Source organism: Anoplophora glabripennis, unplaced genomic scaffold (genome assembly GCF_000390285.2).
Source record: "Anoplophora glabripennis isolate ALB-LARVAE unplaced genomic scaffold, Agla_2.0 scaffold16, whole genome shotgun sequence".
In the NCBI taxonomy this organism is placed as follows: Eukaryota; Metazoa; Arthropoda; class Insecta; order Coleoptera; family Cerambycidae; genus Anoplophora; species Anoplophora glabripennis.
In genome coordinates, this window is record NW_019416253.1 from 1,591,575 (window position 1) to 1,604,218 (window position 12,644).

General features: G+C 31.0%; 1 protein-coding gene across 10 annotated transcripts in view; it reads left to right on the plus strand.

Annotated features, from left to right (window-relative positions):
* Positions 1 to 12,644, plus strand: part of LOC108914086 (rho GTPase-activating protein 21) — a 311,849-nt gene that overhangs the window by 166,078 nt on the left and 133,127 nt on the right. Inside the window, exons 1-2 of one of the 10 annotated variants that reach the window (XM_018719812.2) lie at positions 4,038 to 4,187; positions 7,540 to 7,584. The exons of 8 other annotated variants lie outside the window; for them this stretch is intronic. In XM_018719812.2, coding sequence (XP_018575328.1) covers positions 7,576 to 7,584 — 9 coding nt within the window. In that variant the 5' untranslated portion in view covers positions 4,038 to 4,187; positions 7,540 to 7,575. Of the gene's footprint in view, positions 1 to 4,037; positions 4,188 to 7,539; positions 7,585 to 12,644 lie in introns of those variants that run through there. One more of the 10 variants, XM_018719819.1, reaches the window with a different exon arrangement.

A 12,644-nucleotide genomic window follows, 5' to 3' on the forward strand; every position in this document is an offset into this window, starting at 1 on the left:
TACAAAAAATCATCTGTTGTGTATAATTTACTGTTGATAACAATGTGCATGGGATTTAGGAAAAATGTATATGTTTGAAATCAATTTCGTTTTTATCAAGTCTTTCAAATGTATTCCCTCCTTGCTTTCAGCTAATTGCGACGTTGCCAGATTAATCCTGAAGTCAGACAGAAATGCAATTGTTGGTTTCTATTTCTAATTAATGCAGCTGTACTATGTTCAAAATTTACATTAGTTTTACATCAAAAATAAGATAATACTGTGTACTATCTAGGGAAAAGTTTTGTTTCATAATTTCTAAATTTTTTTCTCATTTATGGGCAAAAAAGAGCCGCTGCGTTCATCTTCGCCATATAAACCTATGTTAAAATGAATAAATTTCAATAACAATATCTCAAAATCTAAATTGAAAAAAAATTTCAAAAAAATATGACGCACAGAGGGAGCACTGAGTAATACGCTATATAAATTTCAGGTCCATCTGTGCATTTGAGTAAACCCGATGTACCTCCTTAAAGCATAGAAATATTTTTTTTAAATAGTAAATTAAACTGTATTCCTTTGTATGCATTTTTTCTTAACGGATAATGTTTTCCTGCATTTGTATTCTTCAATATGATATACAGTGTCCAGTGAGCGTTATAATTGGTTTAGGGTTATTAGCTTTTGAAGTAGCTCACCATTTCCTGACACCCTGTATTTCATAACAAAGTTTTGTCAGTTTAAAAAAAACAGTGTAATACATTGTAATTCCCTTTATGTTAAAGTTGTGCTTTTAAGATGTTAAGTTTCCATTAAATCAAATCATTATTCACTAAGCGAGCAACCATTTATTATAAAACAAACCTTTTATCTGTCTATTGTCGGCGTTTAGATTTCAAATATAATAATCCGGATTAATTCATATCCCCTCGATTGTGCCAGTTCCGTTCAACTTGTGCATCCCAATCTTGCATTAAAAGTAATAGATACGGTCAATTTCTCTCATTATAATAAATGATACGTGTTGTATGCTAATAAGTGGCTCAATATAAATCATTTAAATATGTTAATCCGCTACGTCTTTTGATGTATCATTGCACATCAGGCTTCCAACTGGTATCTGGGATATTACGTTGAGATTTATGCGTTTCTGTACAAGGCGTGCCTTGTTGTTGAAAAATCATACTGATCAAACCACTTTTAGATAGCCAGCAGTTATGATGAATTCTTCTGAAATATCAATTAATAGTTTTTATGCCAGAATCGGTGATGAATATCAAGATACCAAGGTAGTTGATATTTTCTTTGATCCTGCAAACATCAGTGAGAAAAAAGCATTAAATAACACCGAAACAGTACGATTTAAAAAAATTATGGTAACGCTTCGAAGAAATGGAACGCCCTGTAGGGTAGAAAATAATTTCAGAAGATGGAAAGATTGATTTGATGCAAGGAGCAATCCCTCTTAGAGCAAATAGAACATTTTTAAGTTCTTAAGTAATATTACTGACCGACAAAGTAAAGCTTAATTAAAAAACCATAGTAAAAAAGCGATATTACTTACAGGAATACATGAATATTTGATTAAAAGATACCTAACACCTCAAACTGTAATAAAAAATTTAAATTTTACTCAATAATTTATCAATTTTTGTCCACACCTGATTGCGTGAAATATTCACTCTATTAGTATGAGTATAACTAAAATTTTATGACTAGCTATTGCAACAGAAGTGAGTGACTCAATTTTGAGTATGTAAAACCAATTAAAAGTTGACTTTTTCTCTAAATTGAACTATTATTGATTAAGCTGCAGAGTGGTTTCTAGACAAATCTGTGTTAGAACAATATTTTGTGTCTCGATTAAAGGAATTGGTTAATTAATCGGATGAATGGATTGCCATAACCTATATTCTATGTTACAGATACACTAATGGAAAAAATTAAGGGGTCAAAAAAAATCTAAATTTTCGGCGATTTTTCAAATGGCTGTATCTTTGATAAAAATGGTCATATTGGAGTAAAAAAAAAAAGCAATTTGAAGCTTGAAGTTTCTAATTTTTGGGTCTTGCAAAAAAAATTTTTCAAGTAACACGTATCGCGCAATCGCAATGAATATCATGAAAGAACATTTTTCGAAATATTTTTCGATCTTATTTTTGGTGTACGGACTTGAAAAAATTTTTTCCAACTTAACCAGCTTATGGATTAGATAGGTTGTTCATTTAGCTTCAATTTCTTTTTTTTTGTCTCGATACGACCATTTCTCGCTGAGCTATCGGACTTTGAATGAAAAATGGATCATTTTCTCTTTGTTCATCGATATCTCAGAAACCAATGGTTACACAGAAAATCGACGGTGGGTTTCAGAAACTTGAATGAATTTCTCTACAAGGTCCTGGCACGGTTTTTTAGAAAAAAAAATTTTTATCCTTAACATGACTGTAGAATCGTAAAAAATAGGACATTTAGGGGTCTTCTAGAAAATCACGTGCCACATTGAGAATATTGGGAAAATGACTAATGTTAAGTGTGCCTTTTACAGGTCATTGTACCCCTAAAAGCCCTACAGAGTTTCAATTCGATCCATCAAGCCGTTTTTTTGTTTCATTCGATTGAATTTCACGTTTCACGAGTCTAATAGTCACCGCCCATTTCGCCCTTCCACAAATAAGATCCACTTCTTATTTGTGGAAGGGCGAAATGGGCGGTGACTATTAGACGCCTTTATTATAGCCATCTTTCTATATCGCACTTTCTTTATCGCTCTCACGTAACAGCCGATGAACCATGGGGACTTTCCCACCCTGTAGATCACAATCTAACTATCCATTTATTTAACCAAATATTAAATCGAGACTCAATATACTCGTACTATTGTTTTTAATTATTGTAATCAAACCACCGCATTTAAACACAATTCTCACCAAAACCACGCTACGAGATGACCTAAAGGGGACGATGGGAATAGACAGAGACAACGCACGACAACCATAGAATGGGATGGCGTCGAGTTTATCTGGAGAATTTATTTATTTATTACCTATATTTAAATGAAAATACTCAGTTTTAGTTCAAATGAGTAAAATTATCAAAGTGCTTAATTTTTTCTTTTGAGTGAAACTGAATCGTCTCCTAGTAGTTCCAGCAGTACTCAACCATCACAGCTGGAGGTTTTCCTGTAAAGAAAGAGTTGTTAATGTGTTTTCTTTGGTGTTCAATAAAAAAATATGTTCTATTTCAGTTTTGTCTCGGTTAGTTCTAGAAAAACTGTATGTACTTTTGTTTATACATTGCTCTAGAATCATAGGTCATAAGTTGAGATTGAATATACAGGGTGTGCCATATTGCCTGTGTATAGAGCTACCAAAGCTTCCTGCGATTAAAATAAACCGAATAAAACTTACTTCTATCTTAAGTTGCGTCGTTTATCTGCAATGCCTGTATTTTATAATAGATGTACTTCTCAAAGAACTTCTTTGAGGCCATTATTCTTCTCAGAATGTACTTTTGTTGCTCGACCCTAAAAAACCTAACCTAACTGTGATTGTTCATAGATACGTGAAACGACTAGGGGGTTGTCACCGGGGCGGTGTTGTCAAATTGTCCAAAATTTCTCTAAGTCTAGGGAGAAGTAAATTTGTCAACGTGGCATTCATGGACCTTCGTAACAGCAATGGCAATTATGTGGTGCGATACATATATTCATAATTAGGACATAGCGGGACCTTTTTGTAAATAGACGCCAAAATAACCACTGAAAGCGATTATAAAAATAGGTAATTTTGTTTACGTTAAGCTCTTGTATTTTTGTACAAAGAAACAGTATATTTTACGTTTTAATAAGTCTGGCTAATCCATTAGCCGCGGTGGTCCGTTTCTCCGGCTCCTGCTCTCTGTGTATTTTAAAATTGCATAATAATAGTTAAAATTTAAATTTAAAAATGCCTGTTCGACAATAGTCGGCGAGATCGTAAACGAGTGGGCTGGATTCACCCAACGGTTTACTTGTGCAACTTATTTAAAGCAGTCTAAAATGTAATGACTTACGAAAATGTTCAGCAATCCGGCCGCGTTTTATTTGTTTTTCTTTTGTCGCTCCAAACGACTGCGAGTGTCCGAATTTAAGTGTTAGTGTCGACCGGTCGTCTTGGAAGCGGTACAGCTCCCGCGAAAGATATAATTCGCCGTAATATGCATACTTTGTAAGTGTATCGTCTCTTAGAGACTTAGTTGTTACCTAACAGTGTGGTTTTTGTAATTTGAAATAGATATATTATATTTTAATACTACCTATAAAAAATCGACGATCTTTCTAAAATCAACTTCACAAGAATTAACATCCTATAACCGAAGATTGTGGTGTAAAACACAATCGACGTTGGAATGGCATTTGCAGAACTGTAATCACCTGGATGTATCGAACAGTGACAGATGGTTCTGTCGATTACCGCAAAATTAACAGTCCGGTATAAAAATAAGAAAGTTTTTAATTAAACGCTTATTAGTTTTTAATTTAATTTCTTAATTACTGATATTAATCATAAACATTATAAGGCGGTTCCGTTAAAAGGAATACTATAGGTTATTATTTAAAAAAATGTATATCCCATGTTCTTCTAAGTGAAATGTGTGAGTATACCCATTTTCGATTTTTTTTAACGGGGTTCACTTATTTCCATTATAGATACATAACTTTTGGTCTTTGGCAATTGGCTGTGCAGTTTTTTTTTTGTGTTTCCGCATTTCCAAAGGAAAGCGAAAATAATGAGAACAACAAATTCAAAATGAAGATCATATATTTAATCCAAATTTGATAAAAAGTGGTCGAATTATTGAATACATTATTCATCAGTGTTTAATATTCACATAAAGTATACTGAATATGTTCATGTCGAATGAGTACGAATACTAAATACACGTCAATATTCATATTTACGAATACAGTGTATTCAGTGTATTTGCATTCATTATTCTGTGAATACAGCAGGACTGATTTCAATTTTCAAAATATTGCTATTTTCATTTCTGGAGATATTTAATGTTTTATTAAAATGTTGACAGTTGAATTAAATACACTTCATCTTATAATTTGTTTCTTACTTTGCAATTCGTAGATATTTTGTTACGAATAGCTAATTGTCGGAGTGGTTCAGTGGAATGAATCGTTTTATTTGGAACACATAACTGCAATTGTTTATTGATAAAACAAGAATTGTTATAAATGACTAATACAGAAATACAATATATCGAAAGTAGACGTGGCGTGTTTGAATGCTTGGAAAGAACTAACTAACTGGGTGGTCGGTCGGTCCTTGGTGCCCTCCGTACTTGCAGGTCAAGAAACTGTCCCTTCGGTTGTTTATTACTTTATTACTCTTTGGGTTGCTGAATATATTACATCTAGTCCATGCAATATCGTTAATATTCAACACTAATTAATATTATTCAATAAAATATTCATAAAATCTATTACTGAAATACTAAATATTTGAATTTACTGAATAATGAGTACTGAATATTTGTTTAATTACAAATATTTACCACTCTATTGTGATTACTTTCATTCAATTCATGAATATTTTGGATGAATATTTATATTCGTCATTTGTATCTTAGAATACATATTCCTTACTCACACCTTTTAATAGGTATTGATTTTCGAAATATATTATTACAGTTCAGTCTTGGAAATACATTGTTGGAAAAAGTAATCGAATGTTGATTACGAATACATTATCCAACTGACCAAATGTAAATAATGAATATAGCTTTCAGTATTTATAATATTCATATAAAGTTTGTGAACACTGCGAGTCAAATTAATATGAACACTAAATACTGTTTTGTGTTCATATTTATGAATACAGTGTATTCGATATTCAGTGAAACTGCGAATATAAGAAAGATTAATTCCCTTTTCAAAATATTACTGACATCCGGTTCCTTATGGGTATACCGGAAGTAACTGTCAACTTTCTTGTTTGAATAGAGTGACTCTCACATATATTTTTATCTGCTCCCACTATAGTAAATAGAGTAAAAATATAGTAAAAATTGGATGAACGTTACATTTTATTAATTATTGTGAATAGTAATTGTACAGTTATTACGTTTAGTAACATTTATACAATCTGGATAATTATTCCCCTCGCGTTTACTAATTGTCACTTTTTTTTTCAAAATGATTTGACCGCTCCATTTCAGTCGCCGGAGGCTCAATATTATCTGACTGATCCATTAAAACAGCACGATGCGACGTACTACTAGAACTTGGAATTGAATCATTGTAAAGAATCCTGTTGGCTATTTCATTTTTGTTACTTAAACTGTCAGCAACATAACTTTCTGCGATTGTGGCTGATTTCCACCCGCCATGTCTTTTGATTGCTAATACATCAACTCCTGTATTAGCCCGTAACGTTGCCGATGTTCTTCGGAATGAATGAATATGTTTCAGGATGTAGTTTCAAAAACTGTGCACTGTTATTATGAATCATAGAAAGGGTATTTTTGCCGACTGGTTGGGTGAATCATCTATCAGCTTGATGTTATTCTGTAAATTATTCATTCAATACATTACTGAGGTATTTGTATTCAGTGAACAGCGATTTTTGAATATTTGTGTAATTTTAAATATTGAATACATTGTACTTATGACTGAATATTTTGGACGAATATTTATATTCGTTTTTTGTATTCATTCGTGTATACAATTAATTCGAAATACTGCCCTACTTTGAATTCGACTATATTTTCATACCTGTGACACCATAATTGATATCTATTAACCTTTCCAATGTTTTTCAATTTTTTTATTCTTTATGATAACATATTCATAACATCTGGTACATCATCGTTAGTGGTGATTCCATAAATGGACACTAAATTAAGAACGAGGAGCTTTTAATTCCACATGTGAAACGTCAGATTAATTAACCTGACATTCCCATCACCCGTAACTATTTCGCTTGCGATTAGCGTCACGCTTGTTTGCTGGATAATTTTGTCATTGTTGGTAGAACTTTCTCTGCTTTTAAATCAAACAGAAATTGTGGATAGTAACTAGACAGAAGGTAATTTAAATTTTATTTACTCTCTAAAAATACGTATTAGCTTAAATAAGTCCATAGAAACGACGAACTGCAATTTTTCACGGATTTAATGACTTAAACATCCTGTACTATATGGCTCGCTTAGCACTGAAAGCGTAAAACGCTAAATTATGGCTTACTCTGGTGGATGCTTACAATAGTAGTGGAGATGTTGGCTTGATTTCAGCTACAATTATCATAATTATTCGTTTAAGTAGCTTAATTAAACTTCTGCAATAAGATTGTAAATCTTATGCATAAGCAGAACGCGTTTTGCATTACCTTTTTCCCTATATGATTCTTTATACTTACGCGTGCAGATTTAACACAATTTTTAGAGGTTTCAAACTATTGAAACTGCTGCCCTATTTATTATGAAGATTTGTGAATTGCCTAATACTTTATTAAACTTGTGTAATTCATTGAAATTTTGTTCTGTTCTGAATATTTTTTTCCATTTCAGGTATGTACAACCATTTGAGGAAAGAAACTATTAAATATGGATTTGGTAAGTGTTGCAAGTTTTCTGTGCGAACGCGGTTACGGTGTAGAAAGCATCACATAACTTGGAATATGATTTTTTATAGAATACTTATTTGCTGTTTCGTTATCCCTAAAGTACCTACAACTATCACTTATATCAAAAATAATGTCAAAACTAAGAGCACTTTTTATATTGCCGTCCAATATCTATCTATACTTAACTAAAACTAAGGTTTTCTTAAAATTCTTTAATATATCAAAGATAGTATAGTTACGACGTTGTTTTTTTCCCTAAGCATTAATTTAGAGGTTCCAATATGTTTGAAACGTATTGTATTGGAACATACAAATTGTAAGATGAATTTTAACAATAAAAGGTCAGTTAAAAAATGTATTCTCAAGTAACAAAGAAAGCACCTGTGAGAGAACTCGCTACTTAGAAGAGCAGTGTCGATTCAGTTAGATTACTATTTATATAAAAATAAAAATAAGACAATCATGAAAAATGTTGGCGCCCAACGTGGGGCGTTAAAATTATTTTGTATAAATTATTTTCTGTTCTTTTTTTTTGTTATCTTTACTGTTGTTTTATTTTTAATATCTTGTCACATTATTGCCTATTTATTTGGTTTAGTATCAATTGTTTTACTTACTTTATTTTTTTCCTTACAGTCATATAATTCATTCGAGATTGCTATTCTCAGAAGCTAGAGTACTTGTAGTTATTATTGAAACAATATTTCAACTGAATTTATGTCAATTATAATTTTTAATTCAGTGTTTCTATAACGTCTTCATATTTTTTTAATAGAGGATTTTGTAAAATTTCTCCTTACTTTCACCTGTCAAATGAATGTAGTCCTGTTTAATTTTTCTGTATAATCTTATTAAAATGGAGTATCCCTTTTGATAAAAACTAGCTGTTCTTGTGCACTACCCTGTACAGTTGGGTGTACCATAAAGTTCAGTTCTAGGCCCAGTGCTTTTCTTAATTTATATAAATGACTTAGATTCCATTTCATTAAATATAGGTTTTAATATGGATGCTGATGACACCTTTGTTATTAGTTCGAGTTCTGATAGGAATTTAGAAAGAAATTATAATATTTTATAATTATAATAATAATTTTTATATTTTATTGGATGATTTAAGGAAATGGTTCTCTGAATATAATTTATATTTTAATATTAATTATTCAAAATTTTTAAGATTTCGTGGTTCACAAAAGAATTATAAATATGTATTATGATATATTAATATTTGCGGTAGATAATAAGCTTTTGAATACTGCTGATGAAACAGTGAAATTTTTACACTCGGCCAAAAAGTTAAAGGAGAAAAATTTCCAAATTTTTTTAGTGATTTCACTTCACGTGAGTAATGGTGAGAAAAAAGCAGCATCTTGAAGCTTGAAGATTATAATTTTGAAATTTTGAGATGAAAAATAATGCAAGGCAAAAATTTTACAATTTTTTTTTCAAAACTGTACTTGAGCTCAGAAAAATAATTTCTGGCTTAATCAATTCATTTAGCCAGATTCATCTGCTTCAATTTAGTTGTTGTTTATTATCTGTACGATTATTTCCCATTGAGTTTCCCGAGAGATGCTTAATTTCAAAAAATATTCAAGCTTCAAGGTGCTTTTTTTTATCGATACGACCATTATTCACAAAGCTTACAGCCTTTTAAAATTCACAAAAATATTAGGAAATTTTTTTTGCTTCTTTAATTTTTTTGCTGAGTTTAGATAGAAATTTTAATTGACATATTCACGATGTACTTTTACATTTTCGACAAGGAAAATACATTATTTTTGTTGTTATTATTAAATGAACATATTATTTAAAAAGCCAAATTTTATTATGAGCTTTCGCGTTTTTCTCTCTTAAAAATTTTCTCAAATGAAATCTGTAGCCAATACAAGAGTTGTTTCCTGCAATATCAACAGTTATTAATTAGTAGCTTTATGATAAATATATTTAATTTATAACCTTGAAATTTGCTGCTTCTTTTAGGAATTGTAAAAACTTAAAACTATGAACTAGATAAAAGTAGTGTAAAGGACATTTTTTATCTCTACATCCTCTTCAAGTTCTAAATATAAAAACCGCAGATATCACACGCTCGCCTCTGAAAACCTAAAGTTTCATTAACGTCACACTCGGCACACCTTCCCGTGCCACCAAAAGACTTTATTACTTTAATCTCGCACTCCAAACATTTACGCTTAGCTTCACTTCCCCAAGGAATTGGATTTATTACGAGTTCTAATTAAATGGACTCATTAAATTACTTTTAGTGAGATGTTTATGGGGGGAAAGTACACCTAACTAATTTATAATTGACACTATCCGAGCTTGTAAGTCATACGGAGTTATTAGGAAAAGGTTGTCTGGATTTCCATCTAGAGATTGAAATATGTTTTATAGTACCGAGAGGTAAGGCGTATCGCCGAGTTATTATTTTGTTGTAGATTTAATTTCTTCTGGGAATTTCTAAAGTCGTAAATATTTTAGTCATAAAAATGATTTTAATCCGAGAAATTACAACTCAAACGCTTATCGCTGGAAAGTAGTGATTGCACAAGAGAATTTTTGCTACTTTTGCACATCGAGAGAAGGGTTGAATTTAGGTTAATATCTTTTATGTGGCCATTTCTCTGTAAAAATAGATAAATATCTTATTATTCTTCGTGATATAAGGAACATATAAGAAAAAGTTATATATTACCATGTTTATAAAGTTTCAACAAGCAAATTGAATCTTGAAGTTTTTAGTTGCAGTATCTGAATGCCAAAAATTGTTATCATCGACCAGCTCTAAGAAATCCTAACGGAATTTTTTTCCAAATTTTTGGTTTTCTTTCGAAAGCTTCACTTGCTTGAATAATTCTTTTTTTGACAATCCCACGTGTCGGCTCTTTTAGTTCGATTCATCCTTTTTAAATTGAGCTGTTGAAAAGCTTAGTGCGATGATTTGTCGACAAGTTATCGTCATTTAAAGCAAAAATGACCTTGCTTTGATAATAATTAAAAGAAAAAATCAGAAAATTGAAGCAGATTTCGAAAGCTTCAAAGCATAAGACATTGTTACCGTTTTTTTATATACAGGGTGTTTCAGAAAGACAAGTGGCTTTTCCCAAAGTAGGCTTATGTCAAAACTTATTGATGGATGTCTCATAAACAACGCGTACATTCTCAGTAATATTTTAAACTCTAATTAATTTAATATCAAAATTTTAGTGACTGTAATTAATCATTACTAACTACAGTCACTAACAATCACTAAAATTTTGATATAACGTTAATTAGAGTTTAAAATATTACTGAGAATGTCTGCGTTGTTTATGAGACATACATCAATAAGTTTTGACATAAACCTTCTTTGAGAAAAGTCGCTTATTTTCTTTACCGTAATATTGTAAGAGTTCAATTAAAAAGAGTACCCACATTGTTTTTAGAAAATAAAATTGTACATTAGAAATTGGAGCCCGAATGGTAAAGAACCTAACGTTAAAAAAATTTGAACTTAAAATGTAATAGGAATGTAGCGTAACTAGCGCCCTCTATGAAATATCCAAAAAAATAATTAGACCAATGTATTTGGCGTCCTTAAAAACCAAGGAATACCAAATTTCATAAAAATATTTCGCACCGTTAGGAAATTTTCGTAAAATTTCTATTTAAAAAATTTTATTTTGTCGCTCTGTATCTCGAAAACAAGACCCTGAATTTACGGGAGGTATTTCTGAAACACCGTGTATAAAATATTTCCAATTAAGAAACTTGATTTAAAAAAATAAAGTAAAAAATTTTCGCTAAACTTGAGATCAGTTTAGAAATAATACAAAAAAAAAATTTTTTTTTGTATCGAAAAACGATAAGAACGTCTTTTAGAGAATACTTTGAAGTTTTCGAAACCTGCTTAAATATTCAGATTTTTTCTTGCAATTATCAAAGCCAAAAAGGTCAGGTCTTGAACACCTCAAATTAAACAATTTGCTGTTTTTTTTATTGCTCTACGATCATTTTTGCCATTTGAAAATCGATAAACATTTAGAATTTTTTATCCTTTAATTTTTGTGACTACTTAATTAATTATGTTAGAACACATTAGATTTACCTACGGCATATTATAAGTATGCAAATATATGCAACAGATGATTCATGCGAGAAAAGATTCAAAGAAACATTCGATTTACTCCCAAATTTGTAACCAAATCAATAATCCACGTTTAAAGAGCACTAATTTAATTCTACTGTATTATGTTTCGCGTGACAATAGGTGGTAGTGACGCAAATATGTTCCAAAAAGATTGTCATTTCCGGGCAGGTGTTTTTTTTTATATGTAATTGTTTCCATTCGGATAATAGGTGTTTGTCCGTTAATTTACAATTAGGTGACTAATTTCGATTGCCACTTCAAACTTTGAGGTGTTAGCCACCTTTGTCCAAAATTATTTCAATTATTTCCAAATTAATGCGTTTGGAGAACAGTTTGCAGTAACGATGCTCGTTTTTGATGTTTGTAGCAAAGAAATATGGGAATCGAAACATAGGCAAATAATAGTACTCCAGTCGAAATAGAGTTTGAAAGTAAAAAAAATTTACGTGGTTTTTCAATTTTTTTTTACTGCCCTCGAAAATCTAGACGACCTATCAGAAAATTACTCATTTTATGTTGTAGGCAATTTAAGGCACCTAGAGTAATTTTTCACTAATTTGTTAACTGTAAAATAAAGGTCGAGCACAGAAGTAACAATTTTTGAAAATTGCGCATTATTATTATAAAAAGCGATGGATGTCGATGAAATTTGTGAAAAAGACGGTCAATTCAATGACCAACATGTGTGCCAAAGGCCGATACAATTGAAATTGTTGCTCCAGATATTTGGTACTTAATGGTATAAACAGATTGTCCCAGGGTCAGGCAAATACCGCTCGGGAATTCGCTCTTTTTGCATTAAATCGAGCTTATTTTTACGGTAATTTAAAAAAATAAATCACCTACGCCTTTTTGTTCCCAAGATAGCTTTTTTATAACGTTAATTGTTAAGTAACTATTAGACGTATCGGACCGGTATT